Raw genomic sequence first — 24629 nt, forward strand, 5'->3', positions numbered from 1 at the left:
AAGTCAAGTTTGATGCGTCAGAGAAGCAATGGCAGGAACTGAGATCTGTAACCACTTAGGCCCAATGCTGGGCAAAACCCAACATTTGCAGCAGAGTGGAGAAGAGCCAGGTGTCAGGGTGAAATTATTAGCTGTGCGACCTTGGGCAAGTTGCCCGACCTCTCTGACTCTGTTTCCTTATCTGTCAAAATAGTAACAAATCTACTTGATAACTATTGTAGTATCACATTGAAATGTGAACTCTGCGATTATTGTCTGTTCTGTTCACTGTTGTTTTACCAGCACCTAGAATAGTGCCTGGCACACATTAGGTGTTCAAATATGTGTTGAACAAATTAAATGAGATGCTTTTAAGTGCACAACGCCAAATAAATGATAGCTGTTATTATCTATTCAACAATGGCAGATGTTTATTAAGCACCTATTAAGTGCCAAAGCCCTGATAGGTGCTGGGGATAGAGCAGTGAACGAGACAGACCTCAGGGAGCTTATATTCTAACGGGGGACGTATACAATCAAGTAAATTAAATTCAGAGAGTATTCAACTTGCAATGGAAGAAATGTTAAAAGGGATGTGGAAGAAATGTGTTTTTCAAACCTGTGGACTATGACTCACACAGCAAGAAATGTTTATTATGTGACCCAAGGAACACACATGCATGTTTACGAAACTGAAATAAAACTTTCACAAAACAATTGTGGTGGATTGCCTGCAAAGATGTCTACCAACAGTTTAGCTGGTATGCACATCCCACTCCCTGATGGAGAGGTAGAGTCTGGTTCTCCTTTCTTTGAGTCTGGGTGGGTCTTGTGACTTGCTTTGACCAATAGGATGTGATGAAAATGATGCTGTCCTTGTTCTGGGCCTCAGCTTTAAGAGGCTTGATGGCTTTCACTTTTGTGCTCTTGGTACTGTTAAATTAATCAAACAAGGAGGCCGTTAGACTGATGTGGTTCTACCACCATGGCAGCCTATGTAAGCAAACCAAAATCTAAGCCTATAAATGCCTCAAGGTTACAAAATCAAAACACAAAGGACAACCAATCACAAACAGCCAACTAGGCTTTTAGCTATAGCCAATCAAATAATTTCTTTGCTTCCACATTTTTCTCTACAGAAGTCTTTCCCTTGGCTCCCGTCAGCGGAATGCACTCCTAACCACTTCCGGTTTGCCACTGCCCGCTGGTAATCAATTTTTTGCTGAAATAAACTCTTAAAAATTTTAATATGCCTCAGTTTATCTTTTAACAGTGCTTCAATGCCAGGTAAGGAAGCTCAGGGTAGACCACTGGATGATGAGAGACCACAAGCAGAAAGAGAGAGTTCACATGAGGGAGAAACGGCAGCCAGCACTGAAGCTGGGGAAGGAGAGAAGCCCCTGTTGGATGTTCTAGCTCCAGATGAGCTCCCAGCTGAACTCAGACACATGGTGATTGATCCCAGCAGATACCAAGTTGAACAGACCTGCCCACTGAGCCCAGTCACCCCACAGATTTGTGGGGGGAAAAGGTGTTGTTTTAGGCCAATAAAGTTGGTTTGTTACACAGCAAAAAAATATGTGTATTTCCGACACAGAAGTATTTACCTTTATTCTGTGTGATATTTTTTATTCCACTTCATTTTTTAAAATAATGTTCATCAAGACCTCTTAAACTGAATTCAATACCCACTAATAGGCCCTTACTAACAGTCTGAAAAACGGTGATGGAGGATGACTGGTAGGTGGGTTACTTTAGTAAATGGGTCAGAAAAGGTCTCCCTGAGGAAGTAACATTTGAGCTGAGACCTGAATGAAGAGAGGGTGCCAGGCTGGGGAAGATCTGAGGAAAGAACAGCCAGGCAGAAGAAACAGCAGTGCAAAGGTCTTGAGGTTGGAATGGGTTTGGTGTGATTGAGCAACAGAAAGGAAGCCAGTGGTTGGGGAGTAGAGAGAGAAGGGAAGCCTGGAATGAAATTAGGCCTTATGCCATGCCACGCATGTGACCTCAGCTGTAGAGAGCAAAGACAGCTTGGAAGGCTTGGGGAGCACGGTTGACCTCCCAAGGCCCTGACTGGTGCGGTTTGTTTTAATTGACGTGAGAGTCACATAATATAAAATTAGCCTTTTTAAAGGGAAAATTCATGGGCATGTGGTACACTCACAATATTGTACAACTACCACCTCTGTCTATTTCCAGAAGATTTCCATCACCCCGAAGGGAAATCCTGTACCCACTAAGCAGTTGCTCCACCTTCTCCACCCCTCCTTGTCCACCCCCTCCCAGCCCCTGGCAACCACCAATCTGCATTTGTCTCTGTAGATTTGCCTGTTCTGGACATTTCATGTAAATGGAATCATACAATATGTAGCTTTTTATGTCTGGCTTCTTTCACTTAGCTTCACGTTTTCAAGGTTCATCCTTGTTGTAACATGTACCTGTACTTTATTTCTTTTTATGCCTGAAAAATATTTTGGTGTATGTTTGCACCATAATTTGTTTAGCACCTCATCTGTTTGTCCATCATTTTGATTCTATAATTCCATCTATAGCATTCTTACAGATCTTGATTTGACGTCATCAGCCCAGGAGGGAGAAAAGGCCTTGGCAGCATGAAGGAGAATGCCCCACTGCTCCTGGCCTTTTCTTTTCCCCTCCCATCAACCTTTTCCTTCATGATCTGGAGCTTCCTGATAGCCCAAAATGCAGCTCCACTGCTGATTACCCTTAAATACTCCCCCTGAATTCTATAAATATACCAACACTCAGCTGGGAAAAAAAGAACTTGAAAGGCATCTGAAATGAAAATACACTTTTTTCCATCATTGGCCAAGTGTTTTCTCTCCGTTGTCCCCCCCTTTGATTGCGGGGTTTTGAACCATTAGCCTCCATGGGTAAGAGAAGTTGCCTTGACAAAGCCCTTGTAGGCAGACAGAGCCAAACGGCGCATTAACCCTGGCCATCCCGCACAGAAAATCCCTTTGCTTCCTTCCTCAGAGGTCTGTTACAGTCTTTCATCCAGACTCTGCTGAGCCAGGTTTCAGCCAGTTTAGGAGCTTGATTGAATGGCTTTGGGATTGGGCAGACCTGTGTTTGAGTCTCGACTTAGCCAGCTACTAGCTGTGTGACTTTGGGTCCTTTACTAACTCTCCCGGCCTCAATGTCCTTAATTATAAGATGGGAAAAAGCAATACTGTCCCTTTCAGCATTGTTGTGAGGCTTGAATGAGATGATGTGGGAGGCGGCAGTGTGCTGAAATGAAGTTAGGCCTAACTCCATGCGATGCTTAGAACTTGGCTAGAGAGCCGGGGTGGCTGGGAGACGGGGGTAGTTCAGCTGACCTCACGAGGTCTTGTTGCTCATCATTTTTGTAATTCAATAGATAATTCGATTCATAATTCATTCAGTCTGCCCTTCCAGGTCCCCATTCTGCCATTTCCTTCCCTGGGAGGCCAGTCTACATGGATGACCTCAAGGGGTTGCCTGCCCCTTTGGCACCCTGCTGGATTTAGCTAATGGGAAGCCAATCTGGGTGATCAGAGGGTGGGAGGGATGTGAAGTCAGACTGGCTGTATCTAACGGCTCCTCATACTAGGCAGCCTTCTCCATACAGTTGCTCTGTTGGGCTTCTGGTGCCTGTTCTCTTCTCCGGCTGCTTCAGGCTTAGGGTAGCAACGGCTGGTAACCTTGTTGGTTTCCCTAAACCCGGTCCACACTTTTATAAATAGTCCTTTATTAAGTTCTCTTCAATTGCCCGGAGTGTGCCATCTTTATCCTGCCAGGACGCTGACTGATACAGAGGTTATCCATTTCAGTCCACTACTCAGATCTGCAAGAGGAAGTATATGATTTTAAAATCAACTGAAATCCAACTCTGAGCCCCCATCCTGTCATTATTTGGCATCTCCCCCTCATACACATCCTGGGGGGTGCCAAGTCCCTGGGCTTTGTTGCAGTGGGAAAGCTTTAGAGAGTCACTTGAAGTCTTCTGTCAATGGCCCATCTTGGTGACTGCTCAGTCACCCACCCGTCATCCCAGGCTGCCTGGTCCTTTCAGATCCAATGGCAGTAATGCTTCCATGTCAGGCCTGGGACAAGGAAAGCTTTGGCCACAGTGGAAACCACCAGACTCATGGTGTGGCCTCCTTGAAGGGTATTTCCCCCTTCCCGGGAGCTGCCCTGGAATGATCAATCTGTGACCCTTCTTAGCATCTCCCTTCTCTCTTCTTACTTTAGAAGGAACCCTTTTCTCTTTTTCCCCCACTGAGGACAACCAGTGTAATCTCCTCCAAAGACTTCAAACTTTTATAAAAACAGGAGGTGCAGCTTCTGATTCCAACCTGCAAAACTCAAGACAATGCAAATTGTTTCAAGAGGAGGGAAAACAGAAGGAGTACACACATAAATTAATATTTTAATAAATTCTGATACACATGTGTTGTATTTAACAAAGTTCCTGACATATAGTAAGCACTCAGTAAGTGATGATATGGATTATTATCTGAGCCCAGTAAGCATGTTAGGTGCTTCCTATTTTCCAATCCATATTTATAACTGAGGAATTAATATGAATTGCATATTATCTTGACTCCTTGACATTGCTCATTAATCTCACAAACCCATTAAAAATACAATTTGACAAAAATGTAGTACCAGGCACATATTAAATAAGACCTCTGCCATGTCATCCATTCAGTTGAATATTTCACATATTATTTATCTTTTTTACCTTTTAGGAAAGCACACTCTGCTACTAAACATACCCACAAGATTAAATTGCCAGCGCAGAGACAATTTGGGATATCTGCAAAACTCAATTCCGGTTTCCATTTAAATTTAGTTTCTTTCATCTCCCAAGTAACCTAGATGGCTAAGGCATTAAATGACAATTAATGGATAACAGAATAACCCACTTCCGAATTTGTTCCTGTGTCTGGGTCATTTTTCCCAGTTTTAAAAGAATGAGATAAAGTGGGCAACGTGCAGAGTAGCCCCAGATGGGATAGCATCTTGAAAACTGGCATTCGCTGAATACTCGTGCAGAATCCAGAAATATCTCATGGTCAGGATGAAAGGTCTAAATTTAATACCAAAAACAGAAAATTGGCTTGGCTTCTCTGTACTCTGCACAGGAAAGTTCTTGTTTGGAAGTTCTGAAATGTGAAGGGGCTGGAGACATTATGTTCACAGCATCCTCAGGTTTTTGTGGGGACCTAGAGGGACTCCTGTTATCCCACGATACCTTTTGGCCCACAATTGAAGAAAGATAATTTGTTGCTAGGAAATCGGGGAGAAAGTTCACATTGATACAGATACTCCCCACAGTAAGTATAGGCTCATTTCTGTCTCTTCTGGTTTTGCTTTCCCAGCTTTTAAGATTCAACCACCTTCCCTGACCACCTGTAGAGGACATCTGTTGTTCCTGTTTGCATAGCATCTCTACCTCTGGTAACAGAATTTGGCCCTTCCTTTTCCGGAGTCACCCTCACCCAGTCTATTACTGTGTCCACCAAAGTATAGCAATTGATTCGAGAATGGTCTAACACACTTCAGAGCAATGAAAGTCAGCCCTGGGAATTTGTTGGAACTATTGAAGAAAAGACTGTACTTTTACTGAGGTTGCTAGGCTGGAAAAATGTACGCCTCCTGCTACTAATAGCCCATTCAGAGGAAAGTGGGGATAAGAGACAGCGAGATGGATGGAGAAAGAATGTCAAAGCATATCTGAGCTCATAGATCAAGCCATACCTGAAGGTAGTGATATCCTGGGACTTCACAATTGCATGAAATAATGACCCCTCCTTATTTTTATCTTGTATTAAACTGAGTCTTGAAAAATACCCTTGACCATCGGTGATTTTTTTTTTTCCCTCCCTCAGAATAACCAGAGCAGAGGTTCACAGATGTGTATGTTCCTTCAAGTATCTACAAGATTAAATTAAGGGAGTTGGAAGGGGCCGCTTCCGGTTTCTCTTTCACCTCCTTCACACCCCTTCCCACCCTCTCCTCCACCGGAGGCCGGTGAACATTTAAAGTTCATGTCTACATAACATCATTTTCTTATCAGAGGGCTTCTGGTGAGAAGCGGATTGGGAATTTTAGTGCTTTGGTAACAAAGGATGAGTAGGTTTCAACAACAGTCTGTTGTTACAACCAAAAACTGCTGAAGAATCCACATCTTGGATCCCGTAGTCTACAACCATGAGCACCCAAGAGACCACAAATTAACAACAATTGAAACAAAAACACAAACCCAAGAATGAATGGACGCCCCCCCCATACACACACACACTTACCCATATCCCCGATGTACTCCTACACACCCTGCTCACCTGACTTAGTCAATGGAAGTGCTTTACTCATAAGAGAGTGGAGGTATGGACACCAAAGTTCATAGCAGTATTGTTCATTATGTTCAAAAGTGGGAACAATCCAAATTTCCATCAACCGATAAATGGAGGAACAAAAATTCATACAATGAAATATTCTGCCATAAAAAGGAATGACGTACTGACACACGTTGCAACATGGATGGATCTTGAAAACATTGTACTAAGTGAAAAAAGCCAGACACAAAGAGCCACATATTTTATGATTCCATTTATAGGAAATGTCCAGAAAAGGCAAATCCATAGAGAAGAAAAACAGATTAGTGGTTGTCAGGGCTGGAAGTGGCATGATTTTGTTTTTATTGCAAACTGGGAGATGATGGCCAAAGGGAACGGGGTTTCTTCTTGGGGTAATAAAAATGTTCTGGGGTTAGATAGTGGTGATGGTTGCATAACTTTGTGAATATGCTAAAAGCAACTGAAATGTATACTTTAAATGGATGAATTGTATGCAAGTGATTATATCTTAAGTCTATTAAACAAAAAGGAGAGAGAGGGTAGAAGTAGGAATCTTTCCAAAGGGCTGTCTCATATGACTGGGACTTCCCTTCACCTATTAAAAGTGTCAAATATAGTTCAGCCAAGAGGAATCTTTGGAAGCTTGCAAGGAAGACAACATAGCATCTAAGGAAAAACGAAAGTCTTCACGTGGGTGGCTTGACTTGGGATAGCGATGCCCTCACTGTTGTGAAACTTGCTGAGAAGCTTTTGGACATCTCATTGAGTCTTTTTATCTTAAGTGAATCGATTGGTAGCCCGTTGTCATGCAGGGTGTCATGTGGAGTCTCAGCTCCTGGCTCTGTCCCCACACAGGTCTTCCTTTGGCCTGTGTTTGGGCCCTAAATATAGGTAGGGACCCAACAATGTGCAGGCCTCTCTATGTCTCTCTTTTTTGCTTCAAGTTGAAATATAAACTTCTCAGTATATGGATCTCAGGAAGCGTGCTTTGCATTCTTTCCCATGTTCCAGAGCAATCACATTAAGCATAAAACCCATTCAAGTTTGAGTGCAAAGAGTGGATTCCATTGCTTACTGGAATTTACACAGGACTGTATTCTCATAACTGAAATGTTATGTTTCAGTTATGTGTTTCAGTACCAGCAATAATAAGCAGAGGAGGAACCAGAAACTACTAGATAAGCCATTATTATCTTTGTATAGCCTACATCTGTAGAGTCTATAGAAGGAGCAAATCTAACCATCTCCTTTTTTAAAAAGGAGGGGAAGAAAGGTTAAATGTTTTTAGCTCTTCCAATATCAGACACTATTCTAGTCGCTTTACCTGTAGCAACTCACTTAATCCTCACATCAACCCTTTTTAGGAAGGTTTTATTATAGTCATATTTTGTAGATGAGCGAAGCTCAGAGAAGTAAGGCCACACAATGGCAGACCCAGGATTCAAATCCGGGCAGCCAGGAGAATGTCCTAACACACACAGTAGGATTAATTAATTGTGTAACTCCTTGTATGAAACTTATTGTTTCTCCCAGAGTAATGTAATTTGTCAAGGTTTTAAGTGTTGCCTCCTCCTGGTCATGAGTATCTATCTGTGAGCTGGGACTGCGCTCAGTTTCTCTCCAAGCACCCTGCAGAGTGTCTTCACTTGATAGTTCAATGGGCAGAAGGCAGCCAGCAATGGACCCATCTTGGAGTGTTCTGTTCCCTCTGCTTGATAAACTCTTCCCTTTCCTGTTTGGCTAGTTTTTACTGATCCTTAAACATCACTCTGTCTGATGGAATCTCTCCTGATAGTATGGTCTTTTCAGCCCCAAATAAACTTCTGGGCTCCCCCATTGGGTCCTTTTATATTTATCGCAGTTGCTTAGGTGTTGCCCATTCACTTGTCTCCCTGCACTAGACTGTCAGCTCCAGAAGACAGGGGCCAGCAATTCCTGCTCTCCCCTGACTGCATCCCCAGTAGCCAGCACAGTACAAGGCATATAGAAGCCTAATGGGGAATTTGTTTTGTTAGAAGTCTGATGCTAAATCTATAGTTGGTTTCTTCCAAGATGTTTGAGGAAGCAACTAAATTTTCAGGGTGAGAGGAATTTCATTTTTTTTCTCATTTTTTCATTGCCACTGGACATCACAAAAGTTCAGTGGTCTCCAGTTTAATGGGGGAGGGGTTCAAAATACCGTTCACCAAGTAAGGTCTCTCCCAAGCCAGTTAGTCCTTTGGGGGTGGGGGGGGTAGACTTCCTGGCCTCATCTATGATCTGGGCAGAAGATCTTTCTTCTGCTTACCTCATAGGACGTTATCTCCATGAAGGCGCAAGGAGGACTTCATTCATTTCTGCAGGTGCCTAAAAAGAGGCTCTTAGAAGCCCTAAGGAGCCTTAGGCATTTCCTTTTTTTTTTTTCCCAGGCTCTCAGCCTATTAAAAAAATGACTGGAATTAAAAAACTTAATTCCCAGTACAGACTATTTGGCCCAGTAATGTGACAAAGAAACTGAAATCTATGATGAATGTATCTTCTTTTAATCCTGCCAGAGACTACAGTTATTCCTATGTCTGACCTAATTTGGAGATTCTTATATCAAAAACCTAAATATGAAGCTCAGGCCAAATGCTTCCTAAACCTAAATTCCGCTGGTCCTTTTTGGAAGCAAGGCAGGGAGGAAAAAAGGGAAGGAAGGAAGGGGTAGACTCATTTAACTTGGGTTAATGAACATCTGTAAACGCAAACTGCAGAACGTTCGGAAAGGTTTATTATCGGTAACAACCCCAAATTCTCTACGCTGCCCACAGTGGCTCAGAACCGAGGAACCCACTCGGCACTAGGGCCCGGCATCCCTCATCCCTCCGCCTTTCGCTCTCTAGGGCCTCGGCCGCGGCGCGCGCTCCCCTGCCCCGGCCCCGGAAACGCGCCGGCCCTCCCTGCCGGAAGTGACGCACGCCACGGCCTAGCAACCGTTGCCAAGGAGTTCGTCTCTAGGAACCTACTAGACCCCGGATACCTCCTGGGGGTGGGGGAAAGTGGTTCGGTGAGGAGAATTTGAGGTAACTTCTCCAACGCGCCGTCGGAAATTTCTCCGAACCTCGAAATAGGAGAGACCGCCCTTCCCCTCCCCTTCCCAGTGCAGCATCTCGCAAGGGAAGGGGTCGCAGCAGTTAAAGCCCCACATCGGGGGTCGGCCACTGCGGCGCCTCACCGTGATCCAGGCCTTGCCCTGGGTCAGAGGTGGGCCCCCTATCTCCTCTCCTGGGCCCCGGGGTCGGGGGCACTAGTTTTGGGAATCCTACGAGTGTGCTGGTCCAGCGGCCGTGCCAGCCTGAGACCAGGGCAGCGTGGTTTCTGTCCCGAGTTGTGCCAGATAAACGCTTGTCCTGGTTTTAATTCTTCCCCCACCCCACCCCCTCGGGTTCTTACGAGGGTAAGTGCTTGTGAATTAGTGTGGCGACTTTCCGCTGGAAGAAGGAGAGTAATTGCTTTTGCTAATTTTAGAGCACAGAGCCCATTGGGCATAGACAGCCTACCTGTTCAGTGCATCTTTGTCCTTAATGGGTGACCATCTCTGGTGGGCAACCAGGGGGAACCCCAACTAGTTTCTTGTCCTCTCCTTGATAACGTTTTACTCGCTTATTCCAATGTGTTTTTTTGAAAGGGAAAAATGTGATATATATATATATATAAAATTTCAGAATCACTAAAAATTATGTAGGTGTATGAGGGTTATGACGTGGACTTTCACTTCAAATACTTTAATGTGGGGTTTAATTTAATTTATGTAAAGGTTTTCTCTTCACAGCTTAAAAAAAACTTCAAATTTATAAACTGCATTGGTTATCCTTTCTACTGTTTCTGACTTTTTAACAATAATTATCATTTACTCATAATTTTATGGTTATGGAGAAATGTTAATGTCTTTACATTTTAATGTTTTCTAATATCCATCTCCAACCACTGAATTTAAGAAACCTATTTCAGAGCAATATGCATGCTGCCCCAACTAATGCCTTGGATAAAAACTAACATGGTTAAAAACTATTAAGGAGTATTGAAGTAATTTTTTTTCTTTTTTTTTACCAGTTCATTTTTTAATTCATTTTTTAAAATTGCTAGTTAAAAAAATTGCCTGCCTGCACAATTTCTACTACTTTTTCCCACCTTAAACAAGTGATACCTGCATGCAGGAAACACTAGGAACGTTGGTAAACCTGTTTCAGCAATTAAATAATCAGATATTCCTTTTTTTTTTATTAGTTTCAGGTGTACTCCATTTTTTTTTTAAGTTATGATCGTCCTCACTGCTCACCTACTTAACACTTATGTGTGTTTTTTCACCTTGGGCATACTATGAACTTCATTGAGTCTAGCAGAAGAAATCACTATTTTAGATGCAGTGTATTCAAAGATGGAATTAGGCACAGATATATCCTCAAGGAATTTACAGTTTAGTAGAGAAAAGAAAATGGACATAAGTAACTAGTACAAAATAGAAAAGTGTGGTCAACTTGAAGGGCAGGCGCTGTTATTCTGATGCAGAACCTGGGGGATAGCTTGAGAAAGATTTCCTGGAGGAACATGCATTTGGATCGCAGAGCTTGAGAAACGGTTAGGATTTGCACTACTGGAGAGGGAAGAAGGAAGAACAGTTCTAGGCAGAGAAGACACCATTCACTGAAGGCAGAGGTGGAACAGCTGGAGAGCCGTGACCATTTCAATCTGCTGAAGTTTGAAAGGGTGGAAAGTAACGATTTGGAAATAAAGTTGGGAAGGGCTAAATCGAGCTAGATCTTGAAGTGTCTCAAAATCCAAGAAGTTTGAACTGTATTTTGTAGGCAATGAGAAACCTACAAATGACTTGGAATGGGAGAGGTGGGGACCTGGAGCATGAGCCTGTTACCTTATTGAAGGTAAAGTTAACATAGGCCTGACTTCCTCAATGGTGACAGAGTCTATGCCTACGAGTAGAAAGTGCTTGGTGGAGGAAACCAAAACAAAATAAGTGAAAGGTTAAATAAAGCTTGTAGCCTCTACTCAGCTTCCGCTGGGTGTGGCCATGCAAAAATGTGGGCCTAGGGCTGCCAGATCTGATTTTTCAAGAGACAGTGGAAATCTGGATTTTCATGTAAAAATATCTCCCAATTTTTAAACATGGGCTACTACTAAAAAATAATAATAATAATAATAAAATCAGAAGCATATCTACAAACAAGTTTTTCCTCCTGAGTAGAAGTTGTGGAGCTGAATGGGAGAGATATTAATGGGAGTGGGATTTAGTATTCATTTGTCTGTGTTAATTCAGGTGATTACTATTGCACCAGATATATGTACAAAAACATCTGACATTAAATATTAACAGTATATATTATAGCATTCATAATAAAGTCTTCACACTCTGATTTCTTTCAACAAAATAACCCTGGTCACAGCTTTTGTATGTTATGTAGACTATATTTTTCATGCTCACTTCCTGTAAACTTAGTATTGTTTTTTTCCAGAATTTTGGTGTCAATATTAAGAAACATTTTTTTCTCTACTTTTACTCTTTAAGTTACTAGACCTAATTATGAGTGATCAAATCAAATTCATTGTGGACAGTCTCAATAAGGAGCCTTTTAGGAAGAACTATAATTTAATCACATTTGATTCCCTGGAGCCAATGCAACTGTTACAAGTTCTCAATGACGTTCTGGCTGAGATTGACCCAAAGGTAAGAGTTTTTCCTTCCTTTGTGATGAAAAAAGTAGCAGGAAAACCAGTTTCTGCCTCTAAATATTTTTTATTTAACCATTATTTAACCAAGTAATTTGATGGCAAATTATTTAACCATCAAGGCCTTATTTTCATAAGGTCTTGTTTTACAGGCCTTATGCTTGCAGTGCAGTAGTAAATGATCTTTAAGTTTGCTCCGTTAGTGCAAAAATTACATTACCTACTTGTACCTTAGCGACTCTACTTCCAGACATACATAGATTGGGTCCTGGAATGAAAATGCTTTTATAAAAGGTTTTATTGTATTGCAAGTCAGCTCATGTCTCTTGTCTACCGTTTTCCACTGGAAACTTTTAAGCGTGACATTTTTAATATGAATCCTGATCCGACTTGTATGCACCGTCGAATGGAATTTGGGGACCTCCATACTTAATCTGTTCTATGAAGAGACCATTGTGCCTGTTATGCTTCAGCAGAACAATTTTGTGAGTTTAAATATTGTTCTTTGTTAGACATAATAGCAATAACCTATTTTTTCAATTTTTTTCTTTGTTAGCAAGTTGTTGATATCAGAGAAGAGATGCCAGAGCAGACAGCCAAACGGATGTTGAACCTTCTTGGTATCCTTAAATATAAACCTCCAGGAAATGCCACGGACATGTAAGAATCTGACCATTTGTTGCTTTCTTAAAACGATGCTCTACTATCCAAACCTTCCTAGGGTGTTGTCAGTCTTCCTTGGCAATTCCTGGTCTCCCCAAATCAATGGCCTCTAAACACCACTGACTTTCAAAATAATCTTGAACTTTTCGTGTTATTTTGTCATGCAGAAGTCTTACGAGGGTCGGTTTGTTCTCCTAATCAAGAAAGCCAGGCAAATCTATTACATTTTATCATCTGTAGCCATCCTAGATAAAAACAGTAACTTAAACCTGTCCAGGCAATGAAGTGAAGTATTAAGGCTGACTTTCCTGGTTAATGATTCCAACACAACCTTCCCATATATTCTAGTGATACATATGTTAAAGGCTTAATTTTATGTTTATTGTTGATGTACAGACTGATTTTAGAATAGCTTTGGTTTTATCTTTTTAAAATAGTCATGGAAAGCAAGCAGCATATTGTATATCAGATTTTGAGTAAATGCGACTTCTTTTCAAAGTTTACTTATCAGCCTCTGTGTGTGTGTGTGTGTGTGTGTGTGTGTGTGTATGTGTGTGTGCGCGCACGCGCATGTGTATTCTTTCCATAGGAGTACCTTTCGTCAGGGTCTGGTGATTGGAAGTAAACCTGTAATTTACCCAGTGCTCCACTGGCTTCTTCAGAGGACTAATGAACTGAAGAAAAGAGCATATTTAGCCCGTTTTTTAATAAAGCTTGAGGTACCCAATGAGTTTCTTCAGGATGAAACTGTGGCTGATACCAATAAACAGGTAGTCAATATATAAATATTATTTTTAGACTATCTGTAATGGATTTCAAGGTGCACATGTTCAAATACGTGTTGCTCTCTATTTTCTGTCTCTGTGTTTCTAGGTAGCACCAAAAAGTAAAGCAGTTATCAGCTAATGTTCAACTGTAATCATGTATCAATATATTGACTTTGCACCAATTCAGTGATAGGGGTTTGTGGATAGAAAAAAGAAACCTTGAAGTTAGGATTTGAAGATAATCTATTACTTAAGAATTATGGGTAGACAGGATCTTGGGTGTGGGACTGCAAGGTACTTTGCTGATCAGTTACATGACTGTACAATTTGTCACCCGAATCAGAGAGAAACGGGCTGTCAGGACAATTACACCAGGACAGAAGGTATAAATTGACACTATCCCAGATAAACTGGGATGTATAAGTCCCCAGAAAGATTGTATATAGATAAAGAAGCTAGGCTTGCAATCTCAAAGGACTTTCCAGTCAGGCAGAAGGTAGAGAAACGGCCAGGATTTTGAAAATTCAGTACACTTTCCTCACTAGAATTTTGGGGGTAATACTGGGTTTGGGCCTTAAGGTCTTAAAGCTCATGACTGCTAAGGATTCTGGCTGGTCTGGCTCCTGTGTCCTGGGATTCAAAGTACAGTGCTGATCAGAGACTATGGAAAGAGAGGATTCAGGACTCAGATTCCAAAGGATTTTGATTTAAAAAAACGAAAAAGTGCCTGCGTTTATTACTTTGCGTTTTTATTCCATAATGTGTACCTAGACTGATTTGTGCCAGTTGTGAGTGGTTTGTCAGTCTCTCTCTCCCAATAGACTGTTAAGTCTATGAAAACAAGTATCATGCCTTATTATCTTCTTTTTACCTCCAGGATTTTGTAGAGTTGCTTCTATATGGTCTGTGCTCAAAATTTGGATTGCATCAAAATAACTATGTTTTTTCTTCCATATATTTTGTTATTTTGGGTAGCCATGGCAGTAACTCAAAATAGAGCCAATATTGATCTCTTAAGACATTTCTGGGGTTGAAAGGTTTATGCAAATATTACATCAAATATTATATTAGATGCCATTGGAGAAATATAGCAGAACGAGACCACCTCAGCCCCTACCTTTGAAAGCTTTATATAATGTAGGAAATAGGGAAGTGTAAATGCGAAATATTTTCTCCTCCCTATACTCCTCCAACAATAAATTTGATAAAAACGAATTCCTCTGAAGGCAGTTTATTAATAGTTTTTACTAAATATGCCCAGCTAATTAATGGAAGAATTAATGATAATAAAGACATATTTGTTCTTGAAGTATATCTGAGGTTTGTATATAAAATGGCTTACACATTAGCCACTCATTTAGCCAAGACCCTAATAAAAAAATGAAGATTATCTCTCTGAATAAAGAATTTTAAAATGATTTATAGATTTGTAGGATATGATCAGTCAAGACAAATATTAATTTCCTGTCATTGTCCACAAAAAAAATACTATTTTTTTAAACTTTGGGTAAGAGTTGAGATTGTTTTTCCATTCATTCATCTATTTTTTTATTGAACACTTATATGAGTTATGCACTGTGCTAGGCCCCAGGGATACAAAAGTATACATGATCAATATGATTCTTATCTTTCTAGCTCTCACTGTCTAAGGGAGGGAGACAGACAAGTAATTAGACAGTTGTAATTTTACATTGTATCTAGTCTGATATCATGATATAGGGCTAGAAAAGCCTTCCGTGAAGGTAATGGTATTTACGCTGAGACCTGAAGGATGAATAGGAGTTATCCAGGATGAGAGAGTCATACAATATTCTCAGAGGGAATAGTGTGTGTAAACGGGAGGGGAGAGCATGGAATATTCCAGGGACTAAAAGATTAATGTGGCTAGAATATAGAGTGTGAGGTAGGAAAGTAACCAAAGAGGAAGTGGGAGAAGTATTTAGTGACCAGATTATACAGACCTACTTTTTTTGTGTCCTATATAAATGTTTAAAGATGTATTTTTAATTCTGTTTTTATAATGATTTAAGTAATTACTGTAAGTTAATAGATAACTTGATGAAGAAAAGTCTACTGGATCTAGTCATTAGTTTATAAGTCTTTTAACTTGTTCTTTTAGTATGAAGAATTGATGGAAGCCTTTAAAGCTTTGCATAAAGAATGTCAGCAACTTAAGACATCTGGATTTTCTACAGCAGAAATAAGAAGGGTAAAGAAAAGAAAATACAATATTTTTTTATTTGAATAATATTAGCTTTATCATTTTTGTTTTTAGTTAATTCAGTATGAGTTTTAAGACAATATGGAAACTTAGTGATAGCAAAAGACAGGTTTTGTTTTGTAGGACTTTTGCTAGTTCTTCACTGAAGAAATTAATGAGGCCAGAGTAAATTCACAATGAGTCCTTGTGTACTATAGACCACTACCATGGATATAGATAAAGATATCTGATATATATTATAAAAAGTAGGGAAAAGAACAACGAGGAAAAAATTGTCCAGTTGTTAACATTTTGTTGTATATCCTGTCAGGCATGTATGCATGTGTGTGGTGTGTGTTTGGGATCACACTATCCATGATTATTTGTGTTTTGCTTTTTAAATCATTGTATGGTGGAATGTTATCTTTCTACAAAATGATGATTTTTAGTGACTAAATAGTACTCCATAGTATGGATAGTTTAACCATTTTTGTTTTTCTTGGTTTTTTTAATTTTTTTTTTTTTGCTATGATTATTTTCTTAGAATACATTTCTAGAAATGGAATTACTTTTTTAACGCACATGAAAAGTTTTAGGACTTTTGATGCATGATACTTAGTGTTCTCCAAAAAATGTTTTACATTCTCACCAGGCATGTAAGTTCTTTCCCCAAATATTTGCTGATTCTCACTTTCATGGATGTTGTGTTTTTATGATTCCTGAGTCATCAGTGCCATCTTTACCTTCTAACTCAATCAGGAAACACTGGGAGTTGCTTCTGCAGGGAGGCCTTCCCTGATTCCCTAGATAGATTAGTTCCCCCAGTTCTTTTTGTTTTATAACACTCATTATACTTATAATTACTTTAATTTCTGTCTTCCCAACTGTACTTAAGCCCTATGAGGCCAAGAACCATGTCTCTCTATCTTGTTCACCTCTATATTCCCATTGCCTATCCTAGTGCCCTGCAAATGGTAGGTTCTCAGTAAGAGTTTGCTGAATGTGTTAGGAATGAAAGATGAACTCACATCTCGTGGGGGGGAAAGACCTGTAAGTAGACGCTTATAACATAGTGTGGAAGAAGAGTGATAAATGTCCATCTACTGTTTCTCTATTATGTCATATGAGTAATCAAAAATGATAACATAGAGTCTGTAATTTTAATTTCACTAATTATTACCAAAGAAAATATTTTTGAACATATTCTTTGTAGAAAATATGATTAAGTAAAAGGTAGAAAATATTTGGGGTGGCCAGATGGCTCAGTTGGTTAGAGTTCGAGCTCTGAACAACAGGGTTGCCGGTTCGATTCGCACATGGGATGGTGGGCTGTGCCCCCTGCAACTAAAGATTGAAAATGGGGACTGGGCTTGGAGCTGAGCTGCGCCCTCCACAACTAAATTGAAGGAGAACAAGTTGGAGCTGATGGGCCCTGGAGAAACACACTGTTCCCCAATATTCCCCAATAAAATACATCAAAAAAAAAAAAAGGAAAAGAAAAAAAATACTTCACTTATAATTCCGTGCTCTAGTGATAACTGCTATTGACATTTTAATGAATCTATTTAAATCTTTTTCTTGGTATTATATATAAATGTTGTAATCTGCTGCTTTCAAGTAATGTCATATTATGACTTTTTCTCATGTCATTAGACATTCTTCTGCATAATTTTTAATGACTTTCATTGTATTATACCATAGTTCCATTTGACAATCCTCAGACATTTGGGTCATTTCCAAATTTTAGATATAATTAGCATCTATGAGAATCCTTATAGCAACTCAGTGACCTTTCGTGGATATGTTATTAGGACAAATTCCCAGAGGCAGAATACTGGTCTAGAAGGTATACACATTTATTTTAAGACTTTTGATGTTGTTCTTTCATACAATGAGACCAGTAGTGAGTAAGAATGCCTGTTTCCCCAAATTCTATCAATACTGACTACTATGTATAGTTTTCCTTTTTAGTATTACTGTGCTAGTTAGGCTATTAGTTTTTAGGTTTAGGAAGGATTCTTTTGTTTGTTTGATTTCTTCAGAAAATATTATGGAACTGGTTAAAAGGAAGGTAGGTTATTTCTGAAGTCTTTATTTTTAAGAAGGGAATTGGTTAATTGACAAAACCAGATACAAAGTTATGTCTTGAAAACACCATAGTCTTAAAAATAATTTTAATGGAAAATTGGCAGAATATATAGTTTGGTACTTAACAGAGCAGATGGGATGTCAGCAGCTGTTGTTCATGTTTTTAGACCTACACACTTTTCATTATAGAAGATTTTTGAAAAGTCATGTGCCCATATTTGGAATCAGAACACAAATGTGCTGGCTGGCAACTTTACCTTGCTACATTATAACCTGTTTTAATTGCTTTGCTTGATGAACACCAACCTGCCAAATAAATTACCATGCATAAAGAACCCTTGGGGAAATAGAAATGTCCTTCATCCAAATGAGGACCTTTGTTCCTTAATGCTCTGGTTATAAGTGATGAAAATGGTAGATCCATAATTACATAAAATTCTTATCTGAATTCTACAAAAAATACTTTTTCTTATCATGTCTTCTTGACCATTTTTTAGGATATCAGTGCAATGGAGGAAGAAAAGGATCAGCTCATTAAGAGAGTTGAACGTTTGAAGAAAAGGGTAAGGCAAGAATTAGCACTATAAGACTTTGGCCCCAAGTCCCAAGCACTTGCAAAGACTTAGGAATGCAAATAAAGATTAAGCAAGGCATGGTGTACATCTGAGGATGAACTCAAATAACACTGAAAGGGAATCTCCCTAGGCAGTAGCCCAAAATGTTTTTAAGGAGCTGGGGTGTGGAGCTTTACTGGAATCTCTAGGGAGTATGGTTTACCAAAAGGAAATGGTAAGTGGATGTCTGAGTCACGTGACATGATGATTTCTTTCTTAAACCTGACAGTAACATGTACTACTTATTTCCTCACTGTAGGTGGAGACAGTTCAGAATCATCAACAGATGCTTAAAATAGCAAGACAACTTCGAGTTGAAAAAGAGAGAGAAGAACTTCTTACACAACAAAAACAGGAACAAAAGAATCAGGTATCCACCTAAGAGTTTATATTCTCATGATGAAAGAAATAGTTCCTTTTGGTAATTCAAATGTGAAGAAAGAATTTTAGAATTGTAGTTTATGTTTCCCATTGTGAACACAATGAAAAACTTTTTTAAGAGTATTTTGTGGTGCCACCAGCAACAATACCACCTTTTGGGTTTTATACTCCGTATGTAACTGTAGACTATCCTTTTGGCCTATGCTTAACTCATGTTGTTTCAACATTACAGAATATTCATTGCTGTTGATAAAAATTCTAGAATCTCTCAAGGGTGTCCTGAGATTCTGGGGCTATGAGAACATCCTTTCTATTCCAATGATCATAGGATCCTTTACACTTCACTCCAGTGGCAAATAAGCAAACCATGACAAGGCTCAAAAACACCTGTATTCCATATTTTTAGACTTTGCCTTAAGGAAAAAATAATTTGGCCAGAAAATATTACTTTTATTTTGTTAGCAGTCTGTTTTAAAACTGAGTAGACTTATACATTAAAAATATAGTTCATATTGTCTCCATTTCCTTCTAAATGGACAGTTTAGGTGTTTGGCTGTCTTAGAACTTGACTTGGCGTCATAGTAGTTCCACTACAGCATTGCCTGGGCCTGGAATGGTTGCTTAGCATCAATTTCTGATTCTGAGACATCATTTGTGAGAATGCTTATATTCCTTAAAGTTAAGAAAACCATTTTATAATAAGAGCCTGGTGCATATATTTCTTTGACAAAGTATTTTTCCTTGATCATTAAATTCAACAAATCATTAAAGAAAAAAAATTTTTTTTTTTACATGAAAAGGTATTGCTTTTATATCACAAGAATTGTGTGGAACTTGTATTTTTCATTGCTTGTCTATATGAGTGCTAGATTTTAATAGACTAAGCAAGTAATGGATCGAATTGTATTTTAAAGCTATTTCATGCAGTGCAGAGACTGCAAAGAATACAAAACCAGCTGAAAAGTATGCGCCATGCAGCTGCCGATGCAAAGCCTGAAAGTAAGTGGAAATTAATAGATGGTGTAGATGATCAGAGAATATTACATTAGCTTACATCAGTCATCTTCCGTAAAGCAATTAACTAATGGGAATTTTGGTCAAGTGATATTTCAGCATTTAGAGCACCATTTCCTAGCTAGTGAAGACATTCTTAAGTTTTCACCTGGGTTTTTAAATTCCTGTTCAGTGTTTTGTCAGAGACTGAAAGGTAATGAAAGGTAATGAAAACTGTTGTAGAGGGGGGCTCTGTAGTGTGTGCCGTACTTAAGATGGATGTTAAGAAACAGATGGATGGAAGAAATGTGAATCATCGTTTAAGAGCCAGGGCTATAAAAAAAAAAGAATAAAATGCTGGACCCTTAAAACTGAGTGCTTTTTCATATTTGGGGTCGTGCTAATAAATAACATGAGTATCCCTGGCTCTGTTGTCACGTTAGCTTTACATAAAGAATAAATTGTTTTGCTAGCCCAGATTACACACCGAAATCCATCCCAGACATTTTTAAAGTGTTTTTGTTCATCGGAAGGGAGACTACATAAAGTGGAAGAACAGTGCAAAGCTCCCACTGGAATTGGAGAAATACTCCACTGTGAATACCCAGCTATAGAGAGTTAATTCGTTTTTCTGTAGTAGTCTATGAAATATTGACTTTAAAATACAATATACAGAATGGCTATAATAATGAAGACAGACAATCACAAGTGTTGGTGAGAATGTAGAGAGCAGTTGGAGCCCTCATGTTGCTGGTGGGAATGTAAAACGGTGTAACTTCTTTAGAAAACAGTTAGGCAGTTCTTCAAAATGTTACACATAGAATTACCATCGACCCCGCAGTTCCATTTCTAAATAAGTACCCAAGAGAACTAAAAACATATGTCCACACAAAAACTTGTACAGCAATATTCATTGCAGCATTATTCATAATAGCCAACAAGTAGAAACAACCCAAATATCCCTAAATTGATGAATGAATAAACAAAATGTGGTCTCTCCATGCAATGTAATATTATTCAATAATAAAAGGAATGAGGTATTGATACATGCTACATGTATGAACCTCAGAAACATATTAAGTGAAAGGAACTCGTCACAAAAGACCACATATTATATGATCCTATTTGTATGAAATGTCCAGCAAAAGCAAATCTATAGAGATAGAAATCAAACTAGATTGATTGCCTATGGTTGGGGATTGTAGGGAAGGACATCTGAGGGGGGAAAGGAAGTGACTGCTAACGGCTTCTTTTGGAGCTGATAAAATGTTCTAAAATTGGTTGTGGTGATGATTGCATAACTCTGTAAATACACTAAAAGCCATTGAATTGTACACTTAAATGGATGAATTTTATGGCATGAAAATAGTATCTCAAGAAAGCTGTAAAAAGAGATAATATAGTATTTCCTTGATTCTAGACACATATTCTTTCCTGTTGTAATTGGGATGTATCTTACATAATATGTACATTTAACATGGTATTTGTGATTTAGTTGATGGTATCTTAAAATTGATGACATAGTATAAATCAAGGAAACATGGTATATTTAATTGATATTTAAGAAACCGAGGCAGTACCCCCTACAAGACGGTTAATACATGTTAACTAGTGGCTTTCCGTAGAATCTTCACTCAGTCATTATGAATTGAGATTCAAGCAATACCTGGGTGTTGCCATACAGTTAGTTTCTGGTGTCATTTGATTCTTTATTCACTAAGTTTTCACTTTTTAGTGGAATGTTAATTTTCAAGACAAAAGAAAATTTTTTAATAATTTTTCTCCTTGGCATATATCTTTTTAATATATGTTCTTTGGATTTGATGTGGATTCCTTCACATCTTTACTCTAAAAACGTTGAGATGAATCTTCAAAAGAAATCCATTAAATTACAGCCATTTAAAAATTAATATCAATAAGCAATTTGTTTGTCTAAGCCTATTCTTTCTAAGAAATTATTAGAACTTACCACTAATAGTGAATTTTGGGAAATGAAGGTAATGTATGTAAGAATTGAAAGATTTTGGTATGCAGAAAAATAATTGGTTGATCAGTACAGTTTGATACAATTTAAAATGTTGGCTTGAACATGTGTTTCTGTAATATCTATTATCCTCAATTTTATTAGTTTAAATATTTCTTGCTATTATGTTTTAATTCTGACAGCTAAACAGAATATCCAAAGATATTTCCAGTAGCAGTAATTTTTATTTGAATTGATAGTCTTTATTTTGCTTTGGCTTTCTAGTGTAAATAGAACTTGGGCCAGGAAATGCATAATTATTTATTTAGTAATAAAATGGACAAAGTTCTGTTTGGGGCATCTCTTGGGATATTGGTTTAAAATAGTAATGTAAGTAACATGTTAGTAGATGCTGCTAAACAAAATCAATTGCTTTGTTAAGTAGTAATAGAAATAATCGGCTCCAACCAATAGTACATTAATTCAGTATTTATCGATCACCTACATATCAGGTATTGTCCTAAGTGTTAGGAATAGAAAGCAAAAATATTCCTGTTAATATTTTAAGGAAAATATTAATTTTTTATAATTATAAAAAATTCATTAATTAATTCCTACTCCGATGGAGGAATAACAAACAGTGGACAGTTATAGTGCAGTGTGATGAATGTGCTGATGGAGTCTCAGCACAGGGTTCTGTGAGAACAGAGAAGCAAAGCAGCAAACCCTAACACAGTGTTAAATGGCTTCCGGGACATGGTGGCCACTGAGTTAAGTTAAAGTTGGAAAGGTGAGGGAGTGGAAGACATTCCACACCAAGGCGCCATGACCGGAAGGAACTTTTAAAGATAATGGGCTGAGCAATAACGGATGAAGAAGTAGAGATAAAAGCATAAGCTTCTGACTGCTTGTCCTTGAAAAGAAGGCAAGAGAGAGAGTACCAACGAGAGACAGCACTGTGCCTACATTGAGGGAGGGTAGTGTGGAGTGGTTTTATATGAGGGAGGAAAGATACAGGAGGAAAAGGTGAGAATTGATGACCTTTCCTGTGGGCCCCCATTGCATTGAATGTTCTGTAACAGTTACAACGTGTTCATTGTTGGTGTGTCTGCCTCTGACTCAACTCAGCTCCAGGCCGGGTCACCGAGAGTGATTGGTCTTTCTGTTTCCAGGCCTTAGCACACTAGATTACACTCAGCAGGCATTTAGTAAATAGTCTGTTAGGTAGATGGGAGGTGGGAGCAGAGACCTTAACCCTGGATAGGAAGAAAAGGATCTTTTCCACACACAGGAAGGGAACCAAGAAAGAAAAAAAAATATTTGAAATATAGAAATAAGATACTATGTGTATGTATATGTTTTTTGTGGGTGGACAGGAAGTGGAGCAGGAAGTTAAGGAGTTCTTGCTTTGTTGACATCTTTCTGGGAAACTATTTAAGGGTTGTATTAAGTAGCCTAGGAAAAGAGTAGATTAAATATATGTTAATTGATCTAGGTATTTAGTTTAATAGTATCTATCTAAATTCTTTAGTAACAAAAAAATGGCTTACAAGAAGTTTCAATTTACTTAGATAACATAAAAAGTATTTTTAGTGTAACAATGTAGTTTGTATTCTTTCAGAGTAACAGCCATATTATAAAACATTCATCTTTATACTCTACACATTTGTGAGATTTACTACATAAAAGAGCCTACTCATTTGATTATATAGTAGGGTCAGTGAGATGTTTTCAGAGGGTTTTTAATCAAAAAGTTTCTGAGATCTTAGTGACCTTATATTTAATTTCACCAGGATTTCAAAAGATAATTTTTTAAAAACTGCATAGAAGCATGACTTCTTTTCAAGGTCTAAGTTAAAATTTTTAAGAGAAGAATTTAAAATGTGATGGAAACTCTTTTTATGTTTTTTAACAGCTTTATTGAGGTGAAATGGACAAATAATAAACTGCATATATTTAAAGTATACACTTGATAACTGTTGACATACGTATACACTGATGGAACTGTCAACCTAATCACAATAACAAATATATTCATCACTCCAAATATATCCAAACATTTCCTTATGCCTCTTTGTTGTATCTCATACCTGCCCTGCCCTTCTCTGTCCCTCTACCCATCCCCAGGCAACCGTTGATTTGCTTTCTGTCACGATAGATTAGTTTGTGTTTTCTAGAATTAGAAACTTTTTTTAAAATAGGGAAAAGAACATTTAATAATTTTAAATCTTTTCTCAGAAGCATTTGAGATCTTGCTCCCCGGCATATGTCATCAGTTTGGCTCAAATAGACTCATAAAAATTCTCTAAAAATTTTTTTAAAAATCTTTTAAAACATTTTAGACTTTGATTCCTTGCATCTCTGATTATATGCAGTATGTTTCAGAACTTGAAGATGGAAAAACTAGTCATCTAATAGCCAAAGAAGCCAGGATGTAGATTTAATCAGAAACCACATAGGAATGACTGCCTAATTATAGTATGATTCATTAAACACTTTCTCTTCCCTCTCTTTCCCCAGTCCCTACAAAAGGGGGGAAATTGTAGGGATGAATGGAAAATTGGTGAATTTGCCATTAATAAATTTTTTCATGTTAATATATGGTTAGCATAACAGAACTAAAAATAATTTTAAGGCTTTGGGCCAGGTTTATTATGCAATCTACATACGTAGATTACTTAAACCGGAAATCCAGTGTTTTAAAAAGTCAAGCCAGAATTTGTAAATGTGTAATGGAAAGATCTGAAATAAACTTTTAAAAGCTCTCTAGGCTGGGAATTTATAACAAAACCATTATTCACTGAAAATCTGTGGTTGTATATTTGTGCACTCTGCCAAAATAAGAAAACTATTAAATCTTAAAACTGTAATTTGGGCCGGCCCGGTGGCTCAGATGGTTAGAGCTCCATGTGCCTAACTCCAAAGGCTGCC

At 38.5% G+C, this 24629-nt stretch overlaps 1 protein-coding gene across 6 annotated transcripts in view; it reads left to right on the forward strand.

The window, feature by feature from the left end:
* Nucleotides 1–24629, forward strand: part of IFT81 (intraflagellar transport 81) — a 170160-nt gene that overhangs the window by 88206 nt on the left and 57325 nt on the right. For 3 of the 6 annotated variants that reach the window (XM_033097391.1, XM_033097393.1, XM_033097392.1), the window contains exons 3-9: nucleotides 11869–12027; nucleotides 12586–12689; nucleotides 13282–13462; nucleotides 15579–15668; nucleotides 18245–18310; nucleotides 18621–18731; nucleotides 19657–19741. In XM_033097391.1, the coding sequence (XP_032953282.1) occupies nucleotides 11884–12027; nucleotides 12586–12689; nucleotides 13282–13462; nucleotides 15579–15668; nucleotides 18245–18310; nucleotides 18621–18731; nucleotides 19657–19741 (781 nt within the window). In that variant the 5' untranslated portion in view covers nucleotides 11869–11883. Of the gene's footprint in view, nucleotides 1–9264; nucleotides 9371–9408; nucleotides 9552–9721; nucleotides 9745–11868; nucleotides 12028–12585; nucleotides 12690–13281; nucleotides 13463–15578; nucleotides 15669–18244; nucleotides 18311–18620; nucleotides 18732–19656; nucleotides 19742–24629 lie in introns of those variants that run through there. The other 3 variants (XM_033097390.1, XM_033097394.1, XM_033097395.1) reach the window with 3 other exon arrangements.

The sequence above is a fragment of the Rhinolophus ferrumequinum genome, chromosome 25 (genome assembly GCF_004115265.2).
Source record: "Rhinolophus ferrumequinum isolate MPI-CBG mRhiFer1 chromosome 25, mRhiFer1_v1.p, whole genome shotgun sequence".
NCBI classification, from domain to species: domain Eukaryota; kingdom Metazoa; phylum Chordata; class Mammalia; order Chiroptera; family Rhinolophidae; genus Rhinolophus; species Rhinolophus ferrumequinum.